At 44.3% G+C, this 23,738-nt stretch overlaps 1 protein-coding gene across 9 annotated transcripts in view; it reads right to left on the reverse strand.

Annotated features, from left to right (window-relative positions):
- Positions 1–23,738, reverse strand: part of ARHGAP44 (Rho GTPase activating protein 44) — a 128,450-nt gene that overhangs the window by 14,710 nt on the left and 90,002 nt on the right. For all 9 annotated transcript variants that reach the window (XM_077327533.1, XM_077327540.1, XM_077327536.1 and 6 more), the window contains exons 7-16: positions 21,343–21,460; positions 20,552–20,620; positions 20,342–20,423; positions 16,265–16,392; positions 15,981–16,092; positions 13,578–13,659; positions 12,074–12,154; positions 10,730–10,843; positions 8,544–8,635; positions 8,272–8,452 (exon numbers count right to left, since the gene is read on the reverse strand). In XM_077327533.1, the coding sequence (XP_077183648.1) occupies positions 8,272–8,452; positions 8,544–8,635; positions 10,730–10,843; positions 12,074–12,154; positions 13,578–13,659; positions 15,981–16,092; positions 16,265–16,392; positions 20,342–20,423; positions 20,552–20,620; positions 21,343–21,460 (1,059 nt within the window). The remainder of the gene's footprint in view (positions 1–8,271; positions 8,453–8,543; positions 8,636–10,729; positions 10,844–12,073; positions 12,155–13,577; positions 13,660–15,980; positions 16,093–16,264; positions 16,393–20,341; positions 20,424–20,551; positions 20,621–21,342; positions 21,461–23,738) is intronic.

A 23,738-nucleotide genomic window follows, 5' to 3' on the forward strand; every position in this document is an offset into this window, starting at 1 on the left:
GGAATGGCAAACCACCCTGGATTGAGTCTGCCAAGAAAACGGCATGACTCGGTGCTCGCACAGGGAATACCTTTACCTTTAGTATAAAGTTTGCTATTCCATGAAGAAACTCATAGTAACTTCTACAGTCCAATTGTTCTAAAATCCCAGTGGCTCATTCTACAAACACTGGATAATGCACCTTCAAAGCCCTTTAGAAGCAGATTTGCCTGTTTTGCACAAGAAAATTCAGTTGCAAAAGCACATGTGTGCAGAATGAGCCTGTGAAATAGGTTACTTATCTCACATAGCTTTCATGAGAGGCAGTAACTGGCTCAATGTTACATGGGTGAGTTTCATGGCAAACCAGGGATTGTAGCCTGAGTTTTCATGGCCCTACTAGTCTTTAATCAATCAATTCAAAGTTTTAATCACAGCTAAGATACTGCTGTTGAATAAAACTGGCAGTGACAGAAGCAAAAACAGAAACTTGGGGAACTGCCAACATGCAGGCAACATGATGTTTGCCTCTTCCTTGAGCAAAATTTAAGGAGGGGAAAGGTAATTTTGTCTAGCAGAGACAAAATGGAATTGCACTTACCTGTAACCACTGTTTTTTTAATTGCCTTCTGTGCAGACACACACATTGGGGACTGCTGACAGGCCAGCTGTGGAAAAAAGCCACTAGAGGTTGCACTCCAATCCTTCTGAGGTCACAGTGAACCAATTTCCTGCCCAAATGGTTGTGAGATACATGGGGGAGGGTGCCTCTTCGACCTGAGCTGCCATGAATCACCTTGGAAGGAATAGCAAGAACTCACAGTGGAGCAAGAGGGGGGGGGTAGGGATGCCAACTTCCAGGTGGGACCTGAGGATCCCCTGGAATTACAGGTCAACTGCAGACTAAGGAGATCAGTTCCCCAGAGGAAAATGGCTGTCTTGAAGGGTGGACTCCACAGCATTATACAACATGGAGGTTCCTCCTTGCCTCAAATCACACCCACCCTCAGCTCTGCCCCAAAGTCTCGAGATTTCCTAACCCTAAGCTGGCAACTTTAGGAGGGAGGAATGTGTGCCGCTACAGTAGACAACTTAATGAACAATGTTTACAGATAAGTGCAACCCTATTTTCATCTTTGATCTTCTGTGCACCCCCCCCCCCTCATTGAAATTTTGCCAAGCTCTATGATAGGAAGTGGGTGATCTGTGAATCTAGCTGGAAAAGGCCTGTAGAACAGCTTTCCCCACATTTGCCTCCTTCCTTGACTATAGGTTGAGGGCATAGTGCTTTGTGAATATGTCTGCAGAGGACCACAGGGCTGACTTGCAGCTCTTCAGGAGTGGCACATCTCTGTGGAGGGCTGCTGACAACACCAATGCTCACATGGAATGGGCACAGAGACAAACTGGGAAGGGTACACCTGTTTGTGTGAAACACAGTTTTAGTGCTAGCCCTGGAAAAAGTCTGGAAAAACTGTCAGAAGAAAGTCTTGGGGGACTTTCTCCAAGACATTGTTGCCTTCTTGCTTGGCAGGTTGGCTCTGGGTGCATGTGTTCTTCAGTTCTTTAAGTAATCAGAGCACAAGATTTTTAACACAATTTTCTTATTGGATTTGAAAACCGCAGGGAAAGCCAGCTGCTACATGGTAGCTGCAAAGGAGTGATTTTTTTATTTTTTTCCCACCAAAGAAAGGTTCCCCTGGGCAAGGAGCCTTAGTCTGAGGGCTTTCTTAAGAGCCACAACCTTGAACGTTACAAAATCAACATAAACTAAACTTGGGGGGAAAATATGTGGATTTTGAAAACCTCCAGCTAAACCACCTGCAGTTATTGTTCAAAGAGGAAGGAAGACAGCCTTTGCATTATAGATCTATGGAAGTTTTAGTGCTAGCCCAGTGGGAGCCAAGATCAGCTGTGAACTTTTAACACAGGCTTGTGCAAGAGACCTCATGCTTTAAAACTCCTCTCAAATGGGACCATACTTGGTCTCCATGAAAGTCCTAAAAAACAGGAGAAGGCTCCCTCCAAAGATATCATTGTTTTACAGGTTGGCTCTGGGTACAAAAGTTCCTCAGCTCTTTAAGTAATCAGAGCACCGGAGCTTGAGTACAATTTGATTACTAGGCTTGAAAACTACAGGGATAGCCAGCTGCTACAAGGATGCTTAGTCTGAGGGCTATCTTAAGAGCCTTGAACATTACCCACAACCTTGAACATTACAATACCAACAGAAATGGAAGTTTTTTGGGAAACGTGTGGATTTTGGAAACCTGCCACTAAAACACCTGCAGTTATTCTTCCAAGAGGAAGGAAGACAGCCATTGCATTACAAATCTATGGGAATAGAGGAAGGAAATCCTGCAGGAAAGCTATGGCTCAGTAGTAGAGCACATGCTTTGCATACACAAGGGTGATATAAGAGAGTCAGAGAGCATGCTTTTCCAGAGGCCTCAGAGAGCCAAGGCCAGTCACAAGCAGAGGCATTCCATCCAAGAAAACAGCTGAAGAAGCCATTGTCCTAGAGGACTGGGTGTGAATGTTTAAAGGTCATAGACACCTGGCCCAACCATAACACTCCCTAATGGCCCTGACAATCCATCAGGACAGGTTCTGGGATTACTGGGGCACTAAAGGATCCTAGGGCAAGCAAAGATTACCTAGCCCCTTAAGAAACTCATTGTGATAGCAAGAGATAGCAGCCAGGTGAATTGCCAAAGAGGAAATACCAGGCCCTTAGTTTTCAAATGTAATAAATAATCCAATATGGTCTGCAATAGGGCACTACCACTTCTCATTACGCCAGAGGGAAAATTGCTTCCACTTACACATACAGGATTTTCTAGTGATTGCAGAAGAATGTCATTAACTTCCTGCAAAAAGATTAGGTCTCTATCTGAAGCCTTCAAGCCATCAGGCTGAGGCAGTTAGACTGTGATGAAACACCTGGTTGATGCTGATTAAATCTGGTTGATTTGGCAGGGGAACAAAGTGACCTTGAGAGATCTCTATAAGGACCAGGAACCATATTTGAGAAGGACAAAAGGGTACTACCAGGATTATGTTCAGTCTCTACCTGCTGACATATAACCCTGATAAACAGCAGGAACAGAGGGAATGCATTAAAAAGGGCTTGCTACCAACACAGCTGAAACACATATTCTAGGGAACCAATCCCTTCTCATGCTCGAGAACACTACAAGTTTTCTCTTGGCATCAAAAGATTGGTGCCTTGAACCCGCCCCCTCCCCTGGTAAAAAGTGGTTCCAGGTAAATGGCCTTTATGGACCATTTGTGAAAGAGTATGCCAAACCTGCTCAACCTGTTAGTTTCCATGTTTATACTCCCATGGATGTGGCTGGCTTCAACAGGAGCATTGAGCTGTGCTAGGATAGACTCCTGATATAGACCTCTGGATCCTGGGCCCCCTTGCTTGTAACATTGTCTATTTGGACAATGTCTATTTGGACAATAATGAATTAGTTCTGGAGGAATTCTGAAAAACAACTAAGAGCACAACAAGGTGTTGCAGTTCTAAAATATTAATGGACAGCAGCTTCTTGTCTTCTAACCAAGTACCCTGAGCCAACAATCCTTCACAGTAGGCATCTCAACCCATGAGTGAACCATCCATAGTAAGAACCTCATGTTCACAGGAAGGCCTCATAACTCCAAAGGAAATCTCCTAGGATAAATTATTCAGAGAATATCACCACAATAAAGAACTTATGAGATATCTGGGAATAGGGCAATGTACTGAAAAACTCTCTCCTTGCATGAAAAACATAAGAACTTGCAATGTTGAGGGCGGATCAAAAAATGAAAATAAGCATCCTACAAATCAATGAACCAACAATTAAAGTTTAATAATTGTAAAATCAAAGGAATGGATATGGAACTACAAAACATGAAGAAAAATAATTTTTTGAGGTCTAAAATGGGTCTAACTCCCACGTCTTTCTTATCTATTGGGAGCATATGGGAGAGGAAACCCTCAGATGCCCGAGACTCTGTAACCTCCTCAATGGCATCCTTATCAATTAGTGTGGCTAAAGCCTGGGCAAGACCCAAATATGCTTGGTTGGATACTCTTAGAGGTAAAGAGCAAGGAGGAAGACACTTAAATTCTAATCTGTGACCAAACTGAAGAAGAAGAGTTGGTTCTCATATGCTGTTTTTCTCTACCAGGAGTCTCAAAGAGGCTTACGTTCGCCTTCACTTTCCTCTCCCCACAACAGACACCCTGTAAGGTAGGTGAGGCTGAGAGAGCCCTGATATTACTGCTCAGTCAGAACAGCTTTAGCAGTGCTGTGGCGAGCCCAAAGTCACCCAGTTGGTTGCATGTGGGGGAGCGCGAAATCAAACCCAGCTCACAACATTAGAAGTCTGCCCTCCTATCCGCTATAGCAACCATGGATGAAACTCACTAGTTGGAGGTAATAGACTTGGACAATTGTGACACTCCCAGGGACTCAGTTGTCTACTTGCTACACTTTATCAGAGATAACGTCTCATCTGTCTTGGGAGAGAATAACATGGAACCGTTGAAAGGCAAGTCCTCAACATTAAACTTTAATACCATTGATCTTAACCACATGTGGCATCTGAACACAATGGAGTTTGCCATGGCTCACACAGCCAAATCTACAGAGCGCCATCCCACATTAATCTGCTGTTTCCACAGTTTAATGGCCTTGGTATGCAGATCTTTGACGATGAGACACTTATCTCCAGGCAGGAGTTCCAGGAATGGAGGAATCCTCATCCATAAGAAGAGCTGATAATCAGCCATAATGGCTTCATAGATACTTAGAAATTTAATGGTGCTGAGGAACATAGTTTTCCAGTCAAAGCATCCAACTTTCTCCCCTCTCTATCTGTAAGAGTGGACTGATAGGCCTGACAGCCCTTTAGTTGCATCTTCTCCATCACCAAGGAAAATGGTGGAGGATAAATCATCAGGCTCCCTTTTGATCGTATGAAAATGTTCTCCCCTTCCAAGGTAGGTTGATGCAGGCTTTTGCCATAGATCCTGCATGACCAACTCAAGGCCCTCAAACACTGGAAATGTAATAATCCCAGGAAACTCTGAGTAGATGCAACTCAGCATTATTTTTTTGCTTGTTTGTGCTCTGAGGTAATGACTTCTATCTTGAAAGACTGAGCCATACAGATAATCTGTCCTCCAAACATTTGGAGATTCTTTGTGGGAGATGCTGGAGACAGCTTACCAACTTTCTCATCTAGACTTGGATATGATGCTGTGTCAGATCCACTGGATTCAATTGCTGCCTTTTCTCCCATTACTGCAGGTATAGGAAAATTACAATGTTTGGTGTGCTAAAACTGATTTGCAGGACACCTATTTCATCATTGATCTTCTATGCAGTCCCATGTGGGCACTGCATATGAACAGGCCTGCTATAGGATAGGCCTTTAGAGTTAAAAGTCTCCACAGGGCACTGTGTGCTAGGGCAAGAACCTGGGTGCTGCTTAGGGGTCATGTGTTTCTACACAGCAGTGTCCCCACCCTCAGTCTCTCTTTTGTTACCAAAAAAGGAGGTAATATTTTTCAGTTGTCTTCAGGAGGAATTGTTCCAAATTGGTGGAGCAATGTTGGCTTCTGAATTCATTCCATGGCTCAGAGAGCCCCTTTCACTTCAATTGCCTCTTTATGATGATGATGAAGAAGAAGAAGAAGAAGAAGAAGAAGAAGAAGAAGAAGAAGAAGAAGAAGAAGAGTTGGTTCTTATATGCTGCTTTTCCCTACCAGAAGGAGGCTCAAAGCGGCTTACAGTCGCCTTCCCATTCCTCTCCCCACAACAGACACCCTGCGGGGTGCGTGAGGCTGAGAGAGCGCTGATATCACTGCCCGGTCAGAACAGTTTTATCAGTGCCATGGCGAGCCCAAGGTCACCCAGCTGGTTGTATGTGGGGGAGGTGCAGAATCGAACCTGGCGTGCCAGATTAGAAGTCCGCACTCCTAACCACTACACCAAACTGGGTTGCTGTTGTGACTTGGGTAAAAGGTTATTCTCCACCCGAGAAAACATTTCAAGCTGTAGTGAGGCAGCAAACTATAACATGGAACCACGAGCTATAATAGACAGAACCCAACTGCCAAAAGGGGAGAAATGGACATAAACTGTCCCAAAACATGGGATCAACTGTTCTAGTCAGAAGGGTTTGTGTTGATGGTTCTGGGAATCCTTCACAGGAGAGGAATGTGGACCTGATGTATGCTTAGATTCATTATGTCTCCTGGCAGAAGACTCGAGGAACACTTCCTTTCTTTCTTTTGGAAACAGACAATGAAGATGACACACTCACAGAATCAAGTGAAAAAAAAGTCGTTCTAAGAACAGCAAAATAAAGGAAGATATACTGAGAAGCAAAAAGAGCCTCTTGTGGCGCAGAGTGGTAAGGCAGCTGTCTGAAAGCTTTGCCCATGAGGCTGGGAGTTCAATCCCAGCAGCTGGCTCAAGGTTGACTCAGCCTTCCATCCTTCCGAGGTCGGTAAAATGAGTACCCAGCTTGCTGGGGGGTAAACGGTAATGACTGGGGAAGGCACTGGCAAACCACCCCGTATTGAGTCTGCCATGAAAACGCTGGAGGGCGTCACCCCAAGGGTCAGACATGACTCGGTGCTTGCACAGGGGACACCTTTACCTTTTACCTTATACTGAGAAGCAAGAAGTAGAACTTAATCCAATGGCAGCGAAGAAGGAACTGAAGAGGCATACTCCCCCAAGGGTCCCGTGACCTTGGCCCCACTGTGGCCTCGGGAGGATTGGAGTAGCTTTTTTTTAGCTTGCAAGAATCTTTTCTGTGGCTGGCCTGCCTAGCATTGGGAACTGCCCAGAAGACCGAAGATGAGCTGAACGTGACTTGGGGGGGGCTTTTAAAAGCTGGATAGAAGCCACCTTCCGAACAGTTGCTCCTACTTGTCTGGGGTAATATTTACATGACCCAATCAGAGAGAAGATGGCTGGTCATATTTGAATGACAGAGGATTGTTAAATTAATTACTGTTTGGGTGAAGTTCTTTTTATAAAATCTTTTTTGTTTAAACCTTGTTAGCTTAGTTCAATGAAGCCCCCCCCCCCCAATTTGGAACACATTCCTCAATGATATCTCAAATCTAGATTTTTGTATTCTTAGTTTCTTGTAACAAGATTGGTGCTTAAAAAGTGACCCAACCATACAGGCAGAGGACAATCAGGTGAGGCGAATCACCAACTGAACTGGTGCCCCTTCTCTCAGTGGTCAGCTCCTGCCCATCTGTTCACCCTGTAAGATGGAGCTGTTCCGCTGAATAGACGCTTGAGGCCTAGGGAACATCATCATTTCAGTTGATCTCCCTGCCTACATCTGTCAGTCAACCCAGTTAGGCTACCCATCTGAATCCAATTCCTCTATGATGAGCCTGCCATAGCAAGGGAACAAGAACAAGAACAAGAACACTGCCCTGAGGACTTTGCTGAACTGGTAAAAGACACTCCAACTTAACTGAATTGCTACACAGATGAGGAACTAGAGTCAATAGTATCCTGTATACATTTCATCAGCAATGCTTGCTTCTTCAGCTGTGGTTGCACTGCTCCCCACTTCTTGAATCCAACATGGAATTTCCCTTTGAGGGGCAACAGAAGATGACATGGGAACCTTCTCTCACAACTGATCAAATCTCTTTACTCCCTAACAACAGCAGCTCTGGATGACAAAACTGTTTCAAGGCGATGATCCACTGGATAACAGCTGTAAAGCTACAGTTCAAGAAAGTGGCTGCAAACCTCCAATAACAAACTATTTAACTCATTCACTACACCCAGATAGCACACACTTCACTCTGGAAAAGCCCCATCTTGAGCCTACCCTGTCTGACATGAGAGCAGAGCTGCCATCACCTTCTAGCCACAGTGGAGCTTTTGAATCACTGGACTATCCTTTGTTGGTTCCCCAAAGATTAACCTTCTCCTCACCTTATAATGCAGGCTAACAGCGAAACAGCTAGCAGGGGCCAGGCACAAATAGGCAGATGGGAAGGGGCCAGATTCAACAGCCCAGTTCCCTTCCAAAAAGGCCACAAGCCAGGTGCCTGAGGATGATGAAACCAAGAGCAAGGCGAGATGTTAGTGACAAGGCAAGGCAGTGAAGCATTTGCACTGCTAGAGAATATGGAGACTACTTCTACCAAGCGGCAGCACTCTGGGCCAGCACAGCCTTTTCCAGCTTGCATACCATGATGTGTCAGACTCATACTCTTCCCAGCAGCAAAGCAAAAGCGCCCCCTACCCATCCTTCTTGTAGAATTCCAGCATCATGTTGTCCGTAGCCACACTGAGAGGTCGCCTGGTCTGATCTGGATGCTTGCGGTCAGCATGGTCCATATCAGGGGATGGCATGGAATTGTAATTGGCATTGTGGTTCACATGCACTGGACTTCCATAATTCCCAGTCAAGTTGAATTCAATGTCTAATTGGAAAGATCGAAAGGCCAGTCAGCTCTGGCATACAAAACAACATCAGCAATGGGGGGAGGGGGGGAGGGAAGAAACGCTTCCTACCTCCTGGAAAGAACCAGTCTGCATGCTGAATAAGGGGCTCAATTATTGCAACAATCTGCAAGGAGACCGTTGCCATCATCTCTGTGATGTTCCTAAAAAGGAAGGGATGGGGGAAAAGGAAGACAACAAATCAGGGCAGTCCAGAACTACTTGTAGAGTGATGGAGTGGGAGGAGAGCCTTGTTCCCTTTCCTGATTCAGGAAGCATTACTCCTATACACTCACACCCTGCAATAGCCTTCTTCCATGCCCAGGTTCTTCCATCTCTTTGCCACAAAAGGCTGGACCTCTGAAAACAAAGATGCTATTCTGAATGATTTTCTAGACTCTTTTAAGCCACTTTGAGACTCCTTCAGATAATAAAAATCAGGGTACCAAAAATAAGCTCTTCTTCTATATTCTATTCCACCTTATTTCGAATATATACGCTGAGGGGTAGAAAATAGATCAGTTGTAGGTTGAGCTGCTAAGAAATGGACAGAGCAAACAGAGGACTGAAGGGGTATTATTACTTCTGCCCCTAGGCCAGCCTTGTAGTTGGAAGGGACCAGTGTTCAAATATTTATTGTGTCTGAGTCTGCTTCAGGATTTTGTAAATGCAGACAGACATGACTCCCAGGCTTTGCTCTCGCTCGATTCCCTCCATCATTGGCTAAATCATGGCAACAACCAACAAGGGATGCTAGCTTGGTCACTCTGTCTGGGGAATGTTTGCGTGTCATTTCTTGATAAGCCAGGCCAAGCTGTCCGATAAATAGGTTTCACTTTCCTTCTCTTGCAAGCAGCCCACATGGATGTCTACAGCAGCTCATGGGACACTGAATATAACATGATTTGGTGTTTCTAAATATTTCTGAATCTGAATTGCACATCCCTAGTGGTCACTGTACATGACAACAACTGCTGGGATGTGCAATTTGGATTCAGAAATATTTATAAACACCAAATCATGCTATATTCATATGGTTACAATCTGCAGACTTTAAAAGCAGATTCCTGAATCTATGAAACAATAAGCAAAGTTTATGACAATGGAATCAATTTTTCAAGTTCTGTTGTTGGGTATCCATCGTTTTAAGGATGCAAATACAAGAAACAGCAGTGATCCAGAAAGGGTCTAAGAAGAAAGAGCTGTTTTTTGTATCCAACTTACCACACGAAGGAGTCTCAAATCAGCTTACAATCACTTGTCTTTCCTCTTCCCACAACAGACCCCCTGTGAGGTGGGTGGGGCTGAGAGAACTCTGAGTGAACTGTGACTGGCCCAAGGTCACCCAGCTGGCTGCAAGTGGTGGAGGATTGAGGAATTGAACCCTGCCACTCTTAAACCACTGCACCATGCTGGCTCTCAACGAGTGATTTCCGCACACAGCACAGCCATCTACCTGTCACTAGAGTTGCCAAACTCAAGGTGGGCCAGAATAGAACTATCGATTCCTCAGGAAGCCAAAACTGAACAGAAAAGAATGGAAACCCTGATACATGGAGAGCTACATGCTCATGTGATATTTATGCTAATGTGATATTATGGGCAAAATATTGTATGCTATCACCATTAATTGAGGAAGTAACTGCTGAGGAAGGTTTCCTTTTGAAAATGGGTACTGTAGGAACTTGTTTTGGTTTCTTCTTGGTTACCCTTATTAATGTTTACATTAAATAAACAAAGGGAAAAATTGGATTTTGAAAGGAACTTTTTTATGCAGCTTGTAGATTCTTTTCTATTCAGTTTAAACTCCAGGTGGGGCCTGGAGATCTCCTGGAAGTACAACTGATCTCCAGATTACAGAGACCAGTTCCTGTGGACAAAATGGCTGCTTTAGAGGGTAGATTCTATGGCATTATCCCTTGCTGAGGCCCTTCCCTTCCCAGTCTCTTATTTTCCAAATCTGCAGGAAATTTCCCACCTGCACTTGGCAACTCTACTTTTCACATACTTACTACAATTCAGTGTTCACATGGGGCTACTGTTCTCCTACATTTCCTACCCCATTCCTTGACAAAATAATTGAAACATTCACATTGAGTTAATGAAACCATTCAAGTTTTGTGAAAAGATCAAAGAATGCAAAGATAATAAATCAGAAGCTCAGCTTCTGGGACTAGATCTTATTACCTACCCCTATTTCCCCCATGTTACTTTAGGTAGTGTTTTTAAAGGCAGAGTTCTAGAGCACAGCCTCTCACCCTTCTGCCTGAGGCCAAAGAAGGTTGGGCCCCAGAACAATTGCTATGTTGCTCGGCGTCATTTTGTTGGCATCCTGGTATTCTGTTAACTTTGCAAGGAACTTGATCAAGTATCTGCAAGAGATAATCAAAAGGCTCAGTGTTAAGGGGGAGGGAGGGATTCTGCATCTCCTGCAACAGCTCAGCTACAAATGCTAATCCAGCACCACCCTGCCTCACCCATTTCTCAGAAGGGACACTGGGGCAAATTTAATTTTGATTTCCAGGCATCACCTCCTATGCAGAGATGCTTAACTGGACTGTATCATAGGCTACAAATCACATTGTCAGGAGCTCTGCAGAAGCCACCTTAAACATCTGCTTGTAGGAACCAAGAGGAAGACACCCTCTCAGGGAACTGGCAGCACAGTTCCAGTTTCCTACCTCTCAATGGATGTCGATGGGTACCACACTGGGTGCATGTCCATCTTCCCAATTGGGAATCAATCTCTATTCTGTTCCATAAGAGGAGAAAAAACCTATTTAGCATCAGCAGTGTCCTTGTCTCTCTGGAATTATTCATTTATTGTTTATTGCATGGCACACATGTGTGTAGACCCTTATCAAACTGTCAATTCCTTGTGATATCAGAGTTCCATGAAAAAATAGAAATTATCCAGGCTATTCAAAATCCACACTCATTGAAGGGCCACAATCACTGATGAAGATAAGGAAAACGGGGGAGAGTTTACCTGAGAACCTGTTTAGAAGAAATTAAAGACTGCTTTATTGGATGTTGAATAGCCCGGATAATTCCTATTTTTTCCATGGGACACATGTAGTCCAGAGATCCTAAAACTGTCCGACTGCCAGGCAAAGGTAGTTTGCCCTTGCCTGCCTCCTTGTTCCTGGGAGGTTTCCCGGTCAAATATTAACCAGAGTCGACCCTGCTTAGCTTCTGAGAACTGATGAGATTGGGCTTACCTGATCTACCTCTCTCTGGAACAGGAAAGAGAGGGAGGCCTGTGTATTAGTTCTGCAGCCATACTTGGCACTCCTGGGTCAAGCAGGAGGACTCATCTCTGATAATCTCATGGGGAACTGGAGCTAATTGGCTTCAGCTACTATGCAAGGGAAAGTGGGAGGGTAACTGCAAAAACAGGGCTGGAAAACATTTTACAATGGGGTATAAATCCCTTATAGGTTGCTAATGCTGACACTCCTCTGCTGCCCGGAGCTTCCACAATCCCTGCTACTAGGTATCTTGAAAGGATGGATCTTTTTATTGCCACAGTGTAGACCACAAAATTAAAAATCAACAAAAGCTAGACAGCAAAGGGTTGTCCTTCAGCTGCATACACCTGCCTTAGATTGCTGAAGCTGGCCTTGGGCAGTTTCTCAAGGGCATTCCAAAGGGCCTGCATTCTCTTGTCTTGGTCCTGAATGCTAAAAGGCAAGAAAGGAGGATTAATGCAGCACAGAGCCATGTGCAGTCCCGTATTCAGGGCACTAGGGTTCCATTTGTCTGTGGGCAAAGCATCTCTCTCTCCTCTTCTGCCTACACTAAGAGGCAGCAATGCAGACTCGGTCACTGAGACAGACCCAGAGGAAAGCATTGCACTTGCCCAGCATTAATTCCAAACTTGAAATCTGTCACGGTGTGGGCAGAACAGCCACTGTTGGGCCAGTGTCGGTGCTTTTCATTTCCTCTGACTGGGAATGCAGCCACTGCTCCCTTGTCGTGCTGTGTCAGAACAATCACAGTGAGGGCCTGTTTGCATAATCACTTAGCCCAAGCTGACAATTCCCTGATCTCATCTCAGCATATGATTTACGAACATGTTCAAGAGAAGAATGAAGTGAGCTTAAAGAGCCAACGGACACCTAGTAGGATTTAGGGGCTATATTCCCTACTCTCATGGAGAAACCTTAGGGCAGATTTTAGAACTGGAATAAAATGCCTGGTCTTGCTACAAAGCAGTTATTCTGGTGTGGGCACCAAACCTGAAGGACAAAAAAAAAATCCAACAAACAAAAGCAAACGAACAAGCGTTGTCCTTGTATGAATCTGCTAAGGTGTTCTGAAAGTTGGAATAAGCACTTGACGGACAGGCCCTGGATTCTAAGGGCAGTAGTCATGCTTCAGTCCTACAGAAATCCCATTGACTTCAAGAGGTATTATGGATTAGGGGAACCTGCTTTCAGTATGGCAAAAACTGGGAATAGATTTTTGCATAATTGCAGCCTGTGGTTTGTAGGTGTCCTCTATGATCCTAATTGTCATCACATTACCATCATTGTTATTATGCATAATTTGAGAACATATTGAAGAACAACTTACATCTGGGACAACTGGCATCCTGGGAGTTTGACCCTGAGGTGCTGAAGTGGGGGGGGGAGGGTTTATATTGTGGTGGGGTTTATTTTTATGCTGTAACCTAATACAATATTTTCAATAGTGGTGGGTAATAAATCAAACATAAATAAATACATTTTTAAAAGCATTTATAACTTTATGTTTATTTTTGTTGTATTACTTTATCATACAGTCTTTGCCGCTGAGGAAAACACTTTGAACATGGTTGTTACTGGATGGTGCTCTGGTGAAGGAAAAAAACAGACAAAATCATCTTCTTTCTTTAGTAGATTGCTTCACTTCCATTGGAGTGTATTCAGCCCCTGTTCAGGATTCTTACTGCCTGGTAGGGTCATAGGTATGGTGGCCTGAAACCCAATTCTGTGCATGTTTAGTTGGAAATAAATTTCACTGGCTTTAATGGGGCTTCTCACCTAATGTGTCTCTAAATTTGCCATTTTCTAATTTTCAGTGGGAAAACAACACCAAGGGAGAATTCCTAAAAGAACTCACTTGGATGCTTGAATCCATTCTTCATAAAGCTCAAATGTCATGAGTGGTTCTGGCAGCTCCCGGAGATAAGACTTCAGGGCCCCTATGGAAGAAACACAAGCATTACATGGCCAGGGCAAAGAGAGCTTTCTACTTATTCTACAGGACAGATTTTCTTAGTTTGGGAAAGCAGAGAATAGCTATAGATCACTGAGTTGCACTTACCTGTAACTGTTGTTCATTGACATCTTCTGTGCAGATGCACATTGGGGACTGTGCCTGCAAAGGACAGGCTATAGACATTTTCTTTCTAGCTAAAAAACTGAAAAGTGGGTGCCCTGCCCCTTACAGAGTCTGTGCAGGCATGGGATTCCCACCCAATGCATAATGTGCTTTGACGGCAGGCGACCCCCTTCCTTCAGTCTCTGCTAAGCTGCCACAGGCCCCTTTTCATGGAATCACAAGCTGCTATCAGAGCACGTGACATGTTGGGTGGGGAATACCATGCATGTGCAGGCCCTGAAAAGGACAGGGTGCCCTTTTTTGGGAGGTTTTTTTTGCTAGAAAGTGTCCATGGCTGGTCTAGACAAGTGCAGTCTCAGAGTAAGACTGCACTAGAAGATGGGTGATGAAACTACTGAAATAGTTCTTAACCAACAGGAACCAGGAAGACATAACACCTACTCCATATTCAGACCACTACCTGCTTTTTGTCTGGAGGCCAATGTGTATAAATGTAGTAGGGGGTTCCACTACACCTCCTTTGTTGGTCATAGTACTACAAAATTTAAAAATCTTTACGATTAAAAAAATAATTTTTTATATCACCCTTCTCAGTATTAACAGCTTGGGGTGATTCACATCATTTAAAACAAGGATAATAAATCAATAAACATTAAAAATTACTCCAAACCCTCATTGACCAAAGATTTTAGTTCCTGTGTCCCTCCCCCAGTCTGTTCAAGGGTGGCTTATTCCTAGGGAGGGCCCATTCAGAAAGTATAATTCAGTTGTTTACTGGCCCCAACCAAAAGCCTGGCAGAAGAGTCTTGCAGGCCCTTCAGAACTGGGAAAGTCCATGTAAGGCCTGCAACTCTTCTGGGAGCTCATTCCATCAGGTAGAGGCCAGAACTGAAAAGGCCCCTACCTGATGAAATGAGTTACAGAAGTCTAGCCTGGAGGTGACTGTCATATGAGTTACTGTGGCTAGGTATGCTGGACTTAGGTAGGGTGCTAGTAGGTTGACCTGGTGAAGACGGTAAAACACCAGCTGAGATACTTTAGTGACCTGAGCCTCCATAGATAAGGAGGGATCAAGAATCATGCCTACATTTCTAGCAGTTGATGCAGCTGTCAGCTGTACACCATCTAGATAAGGCAAGCATGCTTTCTCTCCTGGCCCTTTCCTGACTAGCCACCAGATCTCCATCTTGGAGGGTTTTAGTTTCAGATTGCTCTGCTTTATCCAAACCATCACTGCTTCCAAACAACTGACAAATGTCTCTGGGGGCGAGTTTGGGTGGCTGTCCATTATGCATGGTAAAGGCTGGGGTGATCGTCTGTTTTAGTAATATGTGGCAGGTGACATTAAATAGGTAGTCCCTTGCGCTGTAGACAATGGGCTCCATGTAAAGCACAGGACAATAGTCAAGCCTCACAGTTACTGCAGCAGGGACCAGAATGGCCAGAAAACAGTCTCCAAATAAGTATAACCCCCTATCCAGCTGTAAACAAGAGTATGACTACCAGAGATACCAAAGCCTTTTCTTCCTAATGCTAGGCCTGAAGCCAGACTGAAGCAGGTCTATGACAGATGCATCACTGAGGTCTTTCTGGAGTTGCTATGTCACCACTCACTCTATGGTCTTGCTCAGAAAAGGTGAATTATGAAGCTGCCTATAACTGGCTATTACTTGGGCATCTGACAAGGTCTTTTTAAAACCGTGGTCTAACCACTTCCTTCTTTAAAGTTTCAGGGAGAACCCCCTCAGCATAGTGGAATACACAACTACCCCTTAGAAGATTTCCAACTCCACAATACACAATACTCTTCCACCATGCTTATGGTTGAGGCCATGGTGGTCTGAAATACAGGCCTCCCTCCTCTCTTTAGCTCTCCCTGTACGTATACAATCTAGTATGGTTAGCTAGTGAATTAGATTAAAGGGGTGGAGGGAGGGGAGGGTTTTTAAACTATATTTTAACCATGTTTTTATCTTTGCTTATTGTTGTAAACCACCCTGAGCCCGCTTGCAGGGAGGGGTGGTATAAAAATCAAATAATAAGCAAACACAAGGATCCAAATAAACCAGTGGCCTTCACAGCATCTTCACAATATTTACGGTGTATCTGCACTGACAAAACCAAGGTACTGATATGGACTACAAAGTCAGTCCAGTATGCCAAGAAAATAATTTCCTTTACCTGCAATGGCATGAGGGTCTGCTGAGTATTCCTGAACATCCACAACGCAGCAGTCAAGGGCTGCCTTAAGCTTCTTGAGCTTGGAGGCTGAGGGAGCCACCCGGAACAGGCCCTGGAACAGATGTGAGGCATCTCAGCTTGCTTGACATACACACAATTGCGGCATGAACATGGATAACACAGAATGCTGAGATGAGGGCCCCTGGGTGCCATGTTGGCTAACAGGGCAGGTCTCAGCGTGAACTGATAAGCCAAGGGGAGGAGGCAGCTGCCTCAGTACAGACCTCCTCCTGCATGCCACATTCCAGGAGCATGGTAACACATGCCTCAATGGGGAAGGCAATCTCTCGGCCACTGACTGTTAGGTGCTCCTCCAGGGGTTTTCCAAATGAGGGCTTTTCAATCCATGCTTCTGCAGAAGAGAGCCCAAATAAGAGGCATGAGAGAACAGGCATGGCATTGGTTAACTTTTGTTAGACAGCCAGCTTGGTGTAGTTAGGTTAGGGTTGCTTAGGAGTGGTGGCTTCTAATCTGCTTCCCTGACCTTGGGCTCGTCACAGCACTGATAAAGCTGTTCTGACCGGGCTCTCTCATCCTTGCCTACCTCACAGAGTGTCTGACTGTGGTGAGGAGGGGGAAAGGAAGGTGATTGTAAGCTGCTTTGAGGTAGAGGAAAGTACATATAAAACCAACTTGCCCTCCTCTTCTTAGCAGCAGCTTCTGAACTCTGGAACTGTCTACCTATGGAGTTTTATTTAGCGCAGTCCTGTTGAATTATAGTTATACCTTGCTACTGAATTCTGAAAAATGAAATCTCTTCCTCATTGCTCTTGTTGACCTGTCCATCCATTGTCTGCTGCTGTATTTTGCTATGTGGGTTTATATCTGTAAATTGGGCATGTCACTGTTTAAAAAAAAAAAACTTGACATTTGAGGTTTAGCAAAGCATTTGATGACTTTTTGTTCACCCCTTTCATACTTCAGTACAACACAGGTAAATGAATACATGTATTAACTAATCATATTTGTAAGAAAGGAGTTTTTAGCTTTCAAACATTTTATCACAAGTTGGTAATTTCTGAAACTATTTTCTACTTGGTTACCATGGCCCTCCTCAGTCTACTATTTTAGACAGCACCTGATTGTCTTAGTTAGTTAATGGCAACAGCTTGCAAAATTTGCTTCATTGTGAGAATACTTGATTTCTTTCATGAGATGGCTCCTTTCATTTTGGCATGGTTGAAGCCTGGTCTATACAAACTACAAAGCACACTAGAGATCTGCAGCAATGCCAGACCACTGCAAGTTACTGTTTAAAACAACCCTCTATGCTACATTAGAAGAGACTGGAAAATGGCATCCAGGGTATTTTAATGTACAGATCTCTGAAGATCTGCTACATATCTGCTTTGGACTGCCACAGAGGTGTATGCGTATTGCTACTGGTCTGGAAAGAGATACCATCCTAAACTTTCCTTCTAGATCAAGATTTTATGATAAAATGGATGAATTGCTTTTGCTGCGCCTATATAAGAATGATCCAAGCAATACCCAAAGTTAAAATAGATTCATAACATTAGAAGAAATGATAAAAGACTCAAATAAAACAATAGTTCTCATAAAAAACTGTCAAACATTAAACCAATGCATGGCTTGTGAATAAGGACAGGCACAGTGAAAATCAGGTTTAGTTCATGTTGTGCCCATAAACCTTTAGGGGCCGAATGAAAGTTTGGGGGTGAGATTCATGACCTGATAAAACAGGCCCCCCATTGTGCTAAGGACACCAAACTCACAGGGAATCTCTGGCTGAAGCTCCTCTAACTGTCCTCCCAGTTTGATAAGATTGGATCTACAGGATCCAAGTTGCAGTTTCCTAAAGGTGTCCTGTGGAAAGTGCTTTCTACAGAAAGGGCTTTCCTGGGGTACGATAACACTGACCCTGAAAATCCAATCTTCACCAAACTTGGATGACAGATAGAGGAGAGTCAGCCAGAGATCCCTTCTGAGTTTGGTATCTCTGGATTGTACAGGATCCATTCTATACAGTCCTGAACCTGTGCTAGTCAAATGACCAGCTATCAATGACCACCTTGTTTTTCCTATAAATGTCTTTTCAAATCTTTTCTCTTGTCAGGACCCAGATGGTATAGGGGATTACAGATCATGGCTCCCAGCTCTTACTACTTACATAGAAGCAACAGGTTTAGACCAACCCTCTAGGCAGTCATTTTGACAGGTGCAGGTTCAGGAGGTACAGGAGTGTATAGAACAGATCCTATGCAAGCTAGAGACACCAAAGTTGTAGGGAACCTCCCACAGATGCTCCTCTACAGGCTCTCCAAGTTCTGCTGATTTGAAGTTTGGTAAACATTTAGACTGGAGACAGTCTGCACCAATTATTTCAGTTCATGAACCAGCACAAATGTCCACAAGTAGCATGAAAGTTTGGGCTGATTGATTTGCCATGAATGTCACTTTGCAAACCATGAACTGCCCAAAATTGGTCATGAATTCGCACATGAAATGATGACATTAAATTAATAGCCACAGAAAAAGGTAGAATAGTGAGATATACAAAGACAATGTGGTGTAGTGGTTAGAGTGTCGGACAAAAAACTGGAATTATTTTAATCCAAGTCTCCACTCAGCCATGAAATATATTGGATGGCCTTAGGCCAGTCACTCTCTTTCATCCAAAACTACCTCACAGGATTGCTGGGGGAATAAAGCAGTAAGAGAGAACCATATACAACATGCTGAGCTTTTTAGCACGTTGACAGATTGAAGAAGGCTTGGCTTTTATACCCTGCTTTTTTCTATCTGAAGGAGTCTCAAAGTGGCTTGCAATCACCTTCCCTTCTTCTTCCCATAACAGGCTCCCTGTGAGGTAGGTGGTGCTGAGACCAATTATGCCTGGCAGCAGCTGCACCGGGCCACTGCCGGTTCCTTGCAGTGGGATAGTGTGCCCCGCCGCTTCAGAGAATGCATGGGGGAAGGAATCCCTAAGCAAATGGGGACTGCCCCAATGTTGTGTGAGTGCATGCACAATACCAGGGATGGAAGAGCCCACTGAACTCTGTGGTGACAGCAAGTTGAACGGGGGGCAAGAGGCCCCACCGCACAATGGCGGGAAAGCGGCATGCCACTATCCCACCATCGTGGGTGTGGGCTATCACCCTATTCATCTCCACAGAGCTGACTGGGACAATTGGTGTCCCAGCAGAGACACCGTAGGTTGGGCAAGGAGCCGGGTCTGAAGGTCTCGCTCTTCCATTATGCACAGGGCTGGGTTGGGCTGGCCTAGCCTCCAATGGCAACCACGGCACCAAAGGGAATGTGGAAGAATTTGTGTTCCCTTACCACAGGCCGTCTGAGGGCCTGAGTCAGACCAATATTGGGAGGGGGCCAGGATGGCGTCAGCATTGTGCACATTTGGGGATTTGCCCAGCTGTCCTGCCGCCACCAGCCTGGACTCCCCGCCCCGCACATAATCGGTCTGAGAGAGCCCTGATGCTACTACTCTGTGAGAACCACACTATCAGGGCTGTGACGAGCCCAAGGTCACCCAGAAACTTTTAAGCAGCACACCAAGCTGGCTCTCTATCAAGTTCAGATGAACACATGAAGCTGCCTTATACTGTTTCAGACCACTGGTCCATCAAGGTCAGTATCTTCTGCTTATATTGGGCTTCAGGTTGAGGTCTTTCACATCACCTATTGGATTGAATCTGGGACCTTCTGAATGCCAAGCAGATGTTCTGTCACTGAGCTACATTGCCAGGGCAGAAATCATAGATATGAGGACATCATAATTGTTAAGAAAATGAATCCACTCCCTTCCAAAAAAGGAAGTTGAAAATACATAAAAATGAAAAGAAAACAGAATTTATTTTCCATTTTTACCAAGCTAGGACTGTTTAGATCTTTTGGCAGACAGGTGGCAGCTGTACTAGGGATCAAATGCATACACATCTAATTTACTTCCAACAGCAAGCCTTTAGTAGAATGCTGAACATTTAGTCTTTTGTAACTCAGAGACAGCCCAGGTGAGCGCTAGCTAGCATTTCAAATTACAGAGATGACAACACCTTAGAAAATTTTCTTGGTGATAATTCTTTTTCTTGCTTTTCACTCTTTGTTCCCCCCTCTCTCTCTCTACTCCCTCCCCCAGTCTGGGGACAGATAGCTATTTGTGCAGCAGACTGGAAAGGCACGGATCAATGGGCCTTCTGATACTTGAGTAAGAAGAGACTAACAATGGAAAAGTATGGAAATCACAGAGCCTCCAGAAGTAGCACTAAATGTCCACAGCATCATGAATGATTATGGTAACAGAACAGAAACTGAGGCTGACTTACCTTGCTGCGCTTTGATCTGAGGCAACACATTTTGTAAAAGTGCTAATGATTTTCTGTGGTACTCAGCTTGCACTTCTATTAACTGGGAAAAAGACAAAATTAGGAGCAGATATGAAGACTGTGTGCCTTGGAGACCACTGAATGTTGACAGAGGAAGTAGAGGAAGGAAAAGTGAAGAAAAATTAAGGCAACAAAATGCCAAGTACTTACAGTCTGAAAATAATTTGCATAGTCTATCTCTTTGGCCACAAAATTGTACATATCAGCTGAAAGCTGATCCTGCAGAAAGCAGAGAAATATTAAGAATATTGTAATCCAGATCCTGTTCAAAGACTGAAGTTGCAAACTGTCTTGCTTTCCTGGAAACTCAAAATAACCTCCCCCCAAGAGATTATTAATTAAATCACAATTTACACATTGATTTCATCTGAATTTATAGTCAGCAGTCTAAGGCAGTGGTCCCCAACCCCCGGTCCGGGGACCGGCACCGGGCCGCAGATCAGTCGGTACCGGGCCGCGGCTCCTTCTCGTCCTCCTCCCCAGCTGCTGCCTCGAGGGCTGCCCTGCCACTCTGCCACCAGCTCACCTTTGGTGCTCTCCAACAGCCACCGTGGTTGGGGCTCCCACTCGGTGTGGCATTGTGCAGCTGCTGCTGGCAGCACTCCCCAGGGGCAGCGGGAAGTTAGGGGCGCTGGCAGGAAAGCAAATGGAGCAGGGGCTCAGGCAGTGGTGACATCCCTCAGCAAAACACTATCCCCCCCCCCCCAGGGCCTCAGTAAAATTGTCAAGCGTTGACCGGTCCCCAGTGATAAAAAGGTTGGGGACCACTGGTCTAAGGTGAAACAGGAACTGTTAACCCTGTCCTCTCCAATTAATCACATTTTTTTGCACCGCCATACTCTGTTTCTGTGAGTTACCAATGTTGATTTTCCCTGTATCACTTTATATAAAGGATTCTGACTCTTTTGAGACCATGTGGGGAGTGGGAAAAAGAAAGATACCCTGCAAATCTCTACTCTGTTTGCTGCCTCCTCCATCTCTTCCCTGAGAGCATCCGCTTTGGCACCCGAAGGCTGCAAGTTGCTTGACAAACCCGATGACTTGGCCGACTGCTGCCACCTACAGGGGAAAAAAACAGGAGGAAAAAGACATTGCCAACAACAGAAGCCTCTTGCCATATGAGCCAATCAATACACGTTGACTCTTCTCACGTGGGCCAAAGTGAAGTAGTGCCTTAGTGAAGATGGCTGCAGTCATCAGCTCCTCAGCAGACTTTCCAAGTGAGAAGTTTGGAGCATTATTTATTAGAGTTCTGTGGCATTTCTTGTTGCACCCCCATCCTAATACAAAGGAATATCGCTTCTGATTTTGAGCAGAAGCCGTTGAGCTACAATTAGCACAACAACACTGACACACTAAGGATGACATTCATCTCTCAGTGCTGAAGTCACTAAGCTCTCTCACTTGTCCTCAGAATGAGCTTAAAGCCACTGAACCACAAACTGAGACTTCGGGGAGGGCAGTATAGAAATATGAATAAAATAAATAAACAAACAAACAAACAGAAAGGAGATCATACCTGCCTGTTTTTAAGCCATCCTGAGAGGAGTTTCCCTCTCTTTTCTCAACGTTTCATTTGTTTAAGGTCAGCCAATAATTCTGAATTTTAATTCAATTAACAATTTTCAACTTTCTCTAGAAGAAGCAATATATCCTATGGAAAATTTTCCTGAACATCACTGAAATCTAGTTAATACACTGGTAATGAAATAGTTGTGGAATAATTGGAGCTCAGCAGGAAATCTTCTGAAGGGAAAAAAATTAAAGGGTGAAAAAATATCCCTGGATCACCATGGTGAACTCTAAAATTAGATACTTATGACCAATCTTCCTCAAATCCAGCTCTGTTTGTACCTAACACCCATGAAACCATTTACAATGCTGCCTATAATTGAGAAAGATGTCTTCTGTAAGAAGTCTTTATTGATATTTTGTGTGTCTAAGGCTGCAATTTGAAGCACAGTTAAAGGGATTAAGTCCCACTTGGTCAGTGTAGTATATTTTTGAGTACACAGTCTTAAGACAGAAGAAGATTCAGTTTTTATACCCCACTTATACTCCTAATACTATCTGTAGGAGTCCCAAATCAGCTTACAATCACACACCCTTCTTCTTCCCATCGAGTGAGGTAAGTGAGGATGAGAGAGTTCTGAGAGAACCATGAGTGGCCCAAAGTGAGCCAGCCGGCTGCATGTGGAGGAGGAGTGGGGAATCAAAGCTGGTTCTCCAGATTAGAGATAACTGCTCTTAACCACTACACCAAGCTGGCTAATGCACACAGTCCCTTTCCCCACATCTTTCCTCTCAGACAAATATTGTTAAGAAGCATATCTTTTAGGAAGAACGGTCCACCTATCAATCATAGCTGAAATCAGATGCTGTCCAAGTGGCTCTTGTGCACACTGCCACAAATGAAAGGTTTGTGATTAGTCACTGATGAAATCCCCTTCTCCTACTGAATTTCCTACTTTCTTTATTCTCCCCCCACCCACACACCCAGTTTTTTTTAATCAGAGGATTGCTAAGAGCCACCATGCTGGATCAGAGTTAAAAGACCTGCAAAAAGAGTGAAGGAAGCCTGATGGAGCTGGATTCAGCCCCCTGCTTTTCTTCATGACTGGCATGTATAAACTGTGCTGTCATCCTGTCAGTACTGCAGAGCTTAATGCTGCCTGGGCTTCAGGGGGGAAATGGCCGAACTGAGCCTGTTGGGCTGTGGGAACAATCTCCCCTTTATGACTGGCTATATATAAGCAGCTAACTGCTGCGACTGGAGGTTTTGAATTAGGGGATTTAAAAAATACTTCCATACTGCAAGCATGGAAAAACTTCCTGCTTCCCGGTACAAACTCCTATCTGGGACAGGCTCTATAGGAGCTCCAGGACTCTCTTCTTTATTTTTTTTATTTATCATATTATCAAATTATGAAAACAACATGAAAACTCAAAGAACTTACAGTTTAAAAGCTCCCATTCTTCCTAAAGGCTGTGCTTCCTAACAATATTTGCCTGAGAGGAAAGATGCAGGAAATGTGGCTGTGCATGGGATGGCGCATTAGCCAGCTTGGTGCAGTAGTTAAGAGTGGTGATCTCTAATCTGAAGAACCAGGTTTAATTCCCTACTCCTCCACATGCAGTCAGCAGTCGCCAACAATTAAAACTAAATCAATCAAAACGCAGTCCTATATAGAACTGTCTAAATAAAACTGCCTCCAGATAATCAACAGTGAAGCTGTCGGATACACTTCCCTCAGGATCTGGGAGTGTAGGCTGGGAAACATTTATGGGTTTCAGGATCAGACCACTGTCCTGAGTTAGAAACTGGGGTAATCTTCAC

This window comes from Paroedura picta, chromosome 3 (genome assembly GCF_049243985.1).
Source record: "Paroedura picta isolate Pp20150507F chromosome 3, Ppicta_v3.0, whole genome shotgun sequence".
Classification (NCBI taxonomy): domain Eukaryota; kingdom Metazoa; phylum Chordata; class Lepidosauria; order Squamata; family Gekkonidae; genus Paroedura; species Paroedura picta.